At 35.6% G+C, this 9,750-nt stretch overlaps 1 protein-coding gene across 3 annotated transcripts in view; it reads right to left on the bottom strand.

Annotated features, from left to right (window-relative positions):
• The window catches only part of LOC107585328 (stromal membrane-associated protein 1-like), a 113,258-nt gene that overhangs the window by 73,079 nt on the left and 30,429 nt on the right, over positions 1–9,750 (bottom strand). For 2 of the 3 annotated variants that reach the window (XM_016272324.1, XM_016272325.1), the window contains exons 2-3: positions 7,900–7,985; positions 1,106–1,181 (exon numbers count right to left, since the gene is read on the bottom strand). In XM_016272324.1, coding sequence (XP_016127810.1) covers positions 1,106–1,181; positions 7,900–7,985 — 162 coding nt within the window. The remainder of the gene's footprint in view (positions 1–1,105; positions 1,182–7,899; positions 7,986–9,750) is intronic. The other variant, XM_016272326.1, reaches the window with a different exon arrangement.

Genomic DNA, 9,750 nt, shown 5'->3' with positions numbered 1-9,750 from the left:
CTCACCTGCCTATAGCCTTAGTAATCCTGAAGACATTGATTAGCTTGCTCAGGTGTGTTTGATTAGGGTTGGAGCTGAACTCTGCAGGACTGCGGCTCTCTAGGACCGAACTTGCCTACCCCTGCTTTAGACCATCTACAAATGTTAAATCTTAAAATAAAATGCTAAAGGTTACCACTCCATCTTTCTGAAAAACAATGCAGCAGTTGATACATAGTTATTTTCAAAGCTTCAATGTACTGTCATTATAAAATAACTTCATTATTGTTTATTTAATTCTAACAAATAAGTTCTTGTTAAAAACTGACCAAAAGTTAAAATAATTTGCTTTTAATTTCCACACAGGAGAGATTTGGTGTTCCCAAACAAAAGGAAATATATCGGTATCGGCAATCGGCCAAAATGAGTTGAAAAATCTCACCGTATCGAATATCGGCAAAAATCCAGTATCGTGCATCCCTACCGTAAATATATCAAAACTGAATTTTTGATTAGTAATATGCATTGCTAAGGACTTCATTTAGATAACTTTAAAGGCAATTTTCTCAATATTTAGATTTTTTTGCACTCTCAGATTCCAGATTTTCAAATAGTTGTATCTCAGCCAAATATTGTCCTATACTAACAAACCATACACCAATGGAAAGTTTATTTATTCAGCTTTCATATGATGTATAAATATCAATTTAAAAAAATTGACACTTAAGATAAAATAATTAAATAAGACAAAAAAAGATTCAAATATACACACACACACATATGTATATATATATATATATATATATATATATATAGATTGCTAGCAGGTTTACTTAAACTATAGGATGTGATATGAATTCAAATATGAATAAATAAATAAATATTGATAGAGAGATCTATATATTAATGCGTTTTCTGAAAAAGAATCACACTATATATTTTATATATATGATTGTATTGGCACAGACTTAGTACACACACCAGTTTAGAAGTAATGTAACTTTGCTGAGAATTTATAGATACTGTGATCACAAACCTGGGAAATATTGCTGTGCCACACACACATATACACACAAACAAAATAATGTTTGATAGCAACAGTGGATGAGTGCATGCTGATACTCACAATTGTTCCATTGACAGCGTTTTTATTGTAGTACTTCTTCCTCTCGTACTTGTCCCTGATGAAGAACTCCACAGCTCTGAAACATTGCTCAGGAAAATTTTAATATTGATGGCAAATCATTATAATACAAATCATATTAAACGTCACAGCATTTAAACAAGCAAGGCATGCATTCACTAATTAACCTGAGCGGTTGTCAGACATGGAGAAGCTTGATGCTGACTGCTAACTAGCATTTTTAAAACCCATGAAATGGCTTGACTTTCTTGTGCTATTGCAACAAGTTTTGATAGCATATACCTCTCATTATACCGCATATACGTGACATCAAAGTAAGCACACAGACTGAAAGCCACAAAACTTGTTTTTTTATAGGTGTCTTTAAAGCTCAGTCTTAGTGTTTTAATGTTGATCCAAGGCCCAGTTTGAAACCTTGTTTTTGTTTTTTGTCAAATCTCATATTGTCTAGGAAGATTTAACTGGCATCTTGCTCAGCTACAATTAAAGAGGCCAGCCCTCTCAGCCTGGCTGTTTTCTCTCCTCACCATTAAAGACAGTAGAGCACCAACACCCCACCTGGACCATGAACTGAATACAACTTAGCATTCTGCATCTTGAAAGAAAGAAAAGAAAAAATCAGGATCACACAAAGATGGACCAAATCCTCCCAAGCCTGTTTTTTCTTCTTTTAACAGCAAACACACATGCACAGAGTGGGACCAAAGACAAATCAAAACACACTCTCTCTGAATCTCACTCCCCGTTTACAAAGCGAATTTATACAGCGACAGTAAAATGCTAAGAGGACAGGTTCACGCAGCTTTATTGGATTTACACTCTCATGAATCCCTGATCACAATACAATAATGCATCTGATGAAATATGGATCAGGGTGAAGAAGCAGCTGTCAGGAAGAGAAAGAATGCGAGAAAGAGAAAGAGAAAAGACTGGGGTGAGCGACAAAACCCCTGTAGCATCCTCAGTACAAAAGATCAGCGGTTCTCAAACTGGTGGTCTGGGAAGAATTTCAAGTGATCCATGGAGGACCAATTTTTAACACAACACAACTAAATAAAATACACTACCTTTCAAAAGTTTGGGGTTGGTATAATTTTTTTATGTTTTTGAAAGAAGCATGGCACCAAAGCTGCATTTATTTGATAAAAACGGTAATACTGTAAAACATTATTACAATTTACAATAACTTTAAATTTAAAATAATAGATTTTAAAACAATTTATTCTGGTGATGGCAGCAAAGCTGAATTTTCCAGTCTTCAGCGTCATTGAGTATGTTTACATGGACAACAATAATCCAATTTTAACACGATTAAGACAATACTCTGATTAAGAATCTACCATGTAAACAGAGATTTTTGATTACCTTAATCCGGCTAAAGTCATATTCGTCTAAGTAAACAGAACTCGAATTAAGACATGTGGAGTAACTTATTCCTATTTTAGGAATCCACACCGCCATCGTCTGTATGCACGTACAAATATTTGACTGCACTTAAAGCTTTCATAAAATTAAAAATGAAACCACCAAAACTGTACATGCCATCATCACGAAGAAGAAGTTTATACGTGAAATTCCGGAGGGGATGTCGGATGGCGTCACGTGGGGACGTAATGATGTGTGCCATTAATCAAACTATGTACTGTAACATGTAAAACGGGAACATGAAAGGAATATTCTAAAAGCAACTCATGTAAACACCATAATCATAATCTTGGCTTATTTATAATAAGGTAAATAATTAGATTACTGATGTCCATGTAAACGTAGTCACTGATCCTTTAGAAATCATTCTAATATGCAGATTTTTTTTTTTTTTTTTTTTAGGATTCTTTGATTAATATAAAGTTCAAAAAAACATTTATTTGGATTTTATGACATTACAAAAGATTTGTCTTTACTGGTACTTCTGATCCATTTAATATATCCTTGCTGAATAAAAGTATTAATTTCTTTTAAAAAAAACTTACTGACTTCAAACTTTTAACAGTAGTGTAATTCTAATTATCAAAAGCACCAACACTGAATTAGCCATTTGATTAATAAACCCATATTTTTTGAGAGGAACAAATTATATTTTGCTGTTAGTGTCAACAAAGCAAGAAAAAAACAACAACAAAACAAAACCAAAGCATCTATCAAAATGCCTTAATGACTAAACATTATATATGTGTGTTTGTTTTAATATAATTTTAGCTGTGTTGCTTTAATGAGTATACTGTACAGACAGCTTGCTGTGCGTTAGATGCTAACCAGTTGTACCAAAAAACCCTTTTGGAAAAGTTCCAAGCATCTTTACATTCATACCCTTTAAATCACCTACTTTCCAAAATGTGTTGCGACTGCGAGACACTTGAGAGTTTTCTGTTCTGCTGTGCTCAGTCTACTGTTTTTGAATGCAAAAACATATGTAAATCAGGCCAATCTTGTTCCTGGAGATATACCTTCTTGCAAAGTTCAACTCAAACCCTAATCAAACACACCTGAACCAGCTAATAAAAATTCCTCAGGAACACTTAATTATGCAGGGCTTCTTTAAGACGATCAGTTCAGTAGAGCTTCAGGCACCTAGACAAGTCGATTTTGAAAATGTGGAGTTTTGCACATTCCTAAACTTAAAATGGTAAAGTTGCTTTGTTGCATCACGCCGAGTTAGGACGTGATGCAAAAGTTACAGAGAGGAGCTGGGAAGAAAGATCATGCATTAAAAAATAGCACTGGCATCAATAGGAGAAAGATAAATGAGTTATACATTTAAAAAAACTGACTCAAAAATATGAGAAAACACAGATAAAAAAAACACAAGCACACCAAATACAGTGGGGGAAAAAAGTATTTAGTCAGCCACCAATTGTGCAAGTTCTCCCACTTAAAAAGATGAGAGAGGCCTGTAATTTTCATCATAGGTATACCTCAACTATGAGAGACAAAATGAGAAAAAAAATCCAGAAAATCACATTGTAGGATTTTTTAAGAATTTATGTGCAAATTATGGTGGAAAATAAGTATTTGGTCAATAACAAAATTTCATCTCAATACTTTGTTATATACCCTTTGTTGGCAATGACAGAGGTCAAACGTTTTCTGTAAGTCTTCACAAGGTTTTCACACACTGTTGCTGGTATTTTGGCCCATTCCTCCATGCAGATCTCCTCTAGAGCAGTAATGTTTTGGGGCTGTCGCTGGGCAACACGGATTTTCAACTCCCTCCAAAGATTTTCTATGGGGTTGAGATCTGGAGACTGGCTAGGCCACTCCAGGACCTTGAAATGCTTCTTACGAAGCCACTCCTTCGTTGCCCGGGCGGTGTGTTTGGGATCATTGTCATGCTGAAAGACCCAGCCACGTTTCATCTTCAATGCCCTTGCTGATGGAAGGAGGTTTTCACTCAAAATCTCACGATACATGGCCCCATTCATTCTTTCGTTTACACGGATCAGTCGTCCTGGTCCCTTTGCAGAAAAACAGCCCCAAAGCATGATGTTTCCACCCCCATGCTTCACAGTAGGTATGGTGTTCTTTGGATGCAACTGAAAAAGCAACTGCCTCCAAACACGACAAGTTGAATTTTTACCAAAAAGTTATATTTTGGTTTCATCTGACCATATGACATCCTCCCAATCCTCTTCTGGATCATCCAAATGCTCTCTAGAAAACTTCAGACGGACCTGGACATGTACTGGCTTAAGCAGGGGGACACATCTGGCACTGCAGGATTTGAGTCCCTGGCAGCGCAGTGTGTTACTGATGGTAGCCTTTGTTACTTTGGTCCCAGCTCTCTGCAGGTCATTCACTAGATCCCCCCGTGTGGTTCTGGGATTTTAGCTCACAGTTCTTGTGATCATTTTGACCCCACGAGGTGAGATCTTGCGTGGAGCCCCAGATCAAGGGAGATTATCAGTGGTCTTGTATGTCTTCCATTTTCTAAAAATTGCTCCCACAGTTGATTTCTTCACACCAAGCTGCTAACCTATTGCAGATTCAGTCTTCCCAGCCTGGTGCAGGTCTACAATTTTGTTTCTGGTGTCCTTTGACAGCTCTTTAGTCTTGGCCATGGTGGAGTTTGGAGTGTGACTGTTTGAGGTTGTGGACAGATGTCTTTTATACTGATAACGAGTTCAAACAGATGCCATTAATACAGGTAAAGAGTGGAGGACAGAGGAGCCTCTTAAAGAAGAAGTTACAGGTCTGTGAGAGACAGAAATCTTGCTTGTTTGTAGGTGACCAAATACTTATTTTACCGAGGAATTTACCAATAAATTCTTTAAAAATCCTACAATGTGATTTTCTGGATTTTTTTTCTCATTTTGTCTCTCATAGTTGAGGTATACCTATGATGAAAATTACAGGCCTCTCTCATCTTTTTAAGTGGGAGAACTTGCACAATTGGTGGCTGACTAAATACTTTTTTGCCCCACTGTAAAAGGTACCCATGCCATTCACAATGAGCAACAGAAGAGAGAGAACTCCAAATTTCCTCTCTGCCGATTTGACGTTTATATTAACACGGCCAACTTTTCCATTAGAGAGATCACGAGAGGGAAGCGGTGATAAGTGGGAAGTGAGAGAGAGTGAAAGACCCTGGTGCACAAAAGAGCCACATTTCCATCTGAAGAAACCACACCTGTGATAAAACTAATTCCCTCAAAGCTGGTTTGTGGAGGAAGCTCACCTCTGCTGTCCAGATTAATCCATTTTGACGGTTAAGAATATTGTACCTCATCGGTCAGCATACAAATGAAGCCATTTCCATATCCACACCAAACGCAGGAGTGCTGATAACAGGCTGCGGATGCCAGGGAAATTCAATTAGGTTTCTGAAGGCGCCAATGAGGAGAATATGGAATTATCCCGGCCGCCACACACACCCAATTAGACTGATGTGTGAAATGGGACGGAGGAGGATACCCGAGGCAAGAGGGATGAGGCGGAGGGTTGAAAGACATGAAGAGACTTCCTGTTAGGCCTCAGCGGTGACGGTGAGGTAGTTCCTGTTCAGCTCTGCTGTGTGTGAAGGTGCTGAAAACAGCAGCTGTTTTCTCTAAATCTCTGCAGCCAGAGGTGTGAAGTCATATAGGCTTCTGTCTGCCACATTCACCAACAATTCCCGACTGCATTTTTATTTTGTATATATAAAGCTCATGATGGAACTACAGGAACAACAGTTTGAGTTGTTGTGACAGAACTGACAAATGAAATGTATAAATCAAGATGCATCACTAATTTATTTTTATCTTCCTCAAAGTATTGCGCAATTTTTAAAAACACTACCGATCACATTTTTTGGGAAATAAGTTATTTATGCTATCCAAAGCTGCATTTATTTGATAAAAAATACAGTAAAAGCACTAATACTGTGTAATATTATTACAATTAAAAATAACTGTTTTATATTTTGATATATTTTAAAATTTAATTTATTCCTGCAGTGACAAAGAAGTCATTACTCCAGTCTTCAGTGTCATTCTAATATGATGATTTGCTGCTCTAGAAACATTTCTTATTATCAATGCTGAAAAGAGTTGTGCTGCTTAATTCATTCCTCAATGTATTGTGGAAATGACATGCCAGTGATACATTTTTTTCAGGATTCTTTGATGAATATAAAGGTCAAAAGAACCATTTATTTGAAATAGAAATCTTTTGTAACATTATAAATGTATTTACTGTCGCTTTCAATTGCAGAATAAATCTGATAAAAAAAATCTTACTGACCCCAAACTTTTGAAAGGTAGCACATGTGCAAAAATCATGGTAATAAGCACAAACAATCAGTGGAGCTCAATGACGGCACTTTTTTTAGCGTACTTACAATTTCATGCATGTCAAAAAGCATGTCTTTTAGTAAAGTACAGTTCTCCTTTCCCTCATTTTTCAAGCCTGAACAATATCATGACCCTGCACTGTAAAAGTTCATCACCTAGAACTAAATATCTCAAGGAACAAAAATGTACAGAATGTCTTTTTTATATATGGTTTTCTTCCATTTCTCTGAAAAATAAGAACTGCCTTCAAGCCATAGTTTTAGAAATATTAAAAAAATCACTGGTGTGCCCCTGCATTGTCATCCACTGCTCATAGAATTGGGTTAGACAAGAACGATTTATAGAATTATGGGAAATGGCATACATCCTTTGCAATCTCAATTGCAAGCCTAAATATGTGTTCTACCAGCCACTACAAATTCAAATGCAAATTGACATCACTTTGATTGCAAGCTTAAGGACTGTGAGCAATATCTTGCCATATATTTCTAGAAATACTCCATCAAAATAGTATCTACAAATCTTGACAAAAAGTGCTGTGAATCCCTGTATTTGGCAACCAAATAATGAATATCTTAATTTATCCGCGTACAAGACAACCCAACAGGTAGAACATGCAGATCTTTAAAGCGATAGACTGCACTGCTACATACATACTCTAAACCTTTTTCTGTTGCTTACAAGAGAGAAGTTGTGTTGGCTACGGAATCTTTGTTTGTGTGAATTTGGCAGCAGCAAGAAAAGAGTAGGACTCAACAGCATAAACTCACAAATACCCAGTTATTTCCATATTACAAATCCACAATTTGTCTTTTCTAGCGCCAAGAAAAGGATTTTTCACTTTAATCATGCCAATCCTCTGCAGACGACCAAGAATGAATCTGTACCACACACTAACCTCAGTCTCTGAGAAGAAAGTTGATGATGACTTCTAACAAATAACTAGCAACGGCCATCAAAGTATAATGTAATGACAATTACAAACGAAAACACAGGTAGACTCAAGGATACTGGTCAGTTTGCGGCCGTCTGAAGTTTTCTGGGAGATGAGCTTCATACAGCTGTCTTGCCTTGGTGTTGCCCATGCTCTGCACACTCTAAACAGAGAAAAACAGACAAAAAAAGAGAGAGAGATAACGGGTGAAAAAGAAGAACAACACAAACCATCCATTTATCCCAAAGTCCATCCAAAAGGAGAAAAAGCAAGAACCTAAATAAGTAAATAAATACAATTATTTTAGAAATCTAACACACATCAGAGCTCAAGAACCCAATCACACATTTTATTTTAAGCCACATATTAAATGTTAGAAACAAATATTTGGATATATTTCCTATTATAAATGAAACCGTTTTCTTTACAAAAATATTGCAAATGTTTTATTTCAGCTGGAAACTGACAATTAATTCACAAACACACTTTCACAGTTTGTCAACTGGTCCCAAACTCAACTAGTGTACTAGTCCATTATTAAAATGACAGAAATTCAAAACATACAGCACAAAATCTGTACACGATCTATAAACAAATTCATCAAGTTCAATTAATGTAGAAGCAGGTCATCTAAATAAGTATAAACTCTGAAAAACGATGCATCTCTGTACAGTGTTTCCCTTCACATAATTTAAAATGCATAAATGATGACCTTAGGGAAAATTTTAATGTATATATTATGCTGCTACGTATTCATTATTGACCCCTAAAAAGAGTTATATTGATCTCTCTTTCTCTCTCAATGTCAAAGTACTGCAATGACCTCTGAATAAAGAGTGATTGCATTCATTCTTTAAGGTGACAGTAATATAGTAATAATTTAGTACTTTCTCCTGTTTTATTGTTGGTTTCCTCTTTTCTGATCATTTGGAATGAGGATAAAAAGAAAAAAAAGACATGCAAATAAGTTCAAACAACCATTCAATATCTATTATTTCCTGAATATTACTGATGAACAGATCAAAAAGTAAGCTACTGTTCACATGCATTTTACTACTATATAGTACAGTAATATAGTAATAATTTAGTACTTTCTCCTGTTTTATTGTTGGTTTCCTCTTTTCTGATCATTTGTAATGAGGATAAAAAAACTAATTAGGTTCAAACATCAATTCAATATCTTCACATAATTTAAAATGCATAAATGATGACCTTAGGGAAAATTTTAATGTATATATTATGCTGCTACGTATTCATTATTGACCCCTAAAAAGAGTTATATTGATCTCTCTTTCTCTCTCAATGTCAAAGTACTGCAATGACCTCTGAATAAAGAGTGATTGCATTCATTCTTTAAGGTGGTGGAATTTGATTGGTTGCCGTGTGCACAATCACTTCACATGCATTTTACTACTATATAGTACAGTAATATAGTAATAATTTAGTACTTTCTCCTGTTTTATTGTTGGTTTCCTCTTTTCTGATCATTTGTAATGAGGATAAAAAAACTAATTAGGTTCAAACATCAATTCAATATCTATTTCCTGAATATTATGACATTCAGGATGGCCGCCCCCTGATGACGTCATACTATGCAAATTAGATGAGAATATTTACACCCACATAAAGTTTCGGTCATGCCCAACATTTTTCTAATTTACATTAGATCTCTATCTTTAAGCCCTTTCAAGCTACAAGCTTTTGAAATCTTGATGTCAAAATCCAGCATTTTTCCAAAAAAAACCTGGCGCCTATTAAATGTTAGAAACAAATATTTTGATATATTTCCTATTATAAATGAAACCGTTTTCTTTACAAAAATATTGCAAATGTTTTATTTCAGCTGGAAACTGACAATTAATTCACAAACACACTTTCACAGTTTGTCAACTGGTCCCAAACTCAACTAGTGTACTAGTCCATTATTA

The sequence above is a fragment of the Sinocyclocheilus grahami genome, unplaced genomic scaffold (genome assembly GCF_001515645.1).
Source record: "Sinocyclocheilus grahami isolate Dianchi unplaced genomic scaffold, SAMN03320097.WGS_v1.1 scaffold69.1, whole genome shotgun sequence".
Classification (NCBI taxonomy): domain Eukaryota; kingdom Metazoa; phylum Chordata; class Actinopteri; order Cypriniformes; family Cyprinidae; genus Sinocyclocheilus; species Sinocyclocheilus grahami.
Note: the sequence above shows the minus strand (reverse complement) of the source record. Positions and strands in the feature narration are given on the sequence as shown.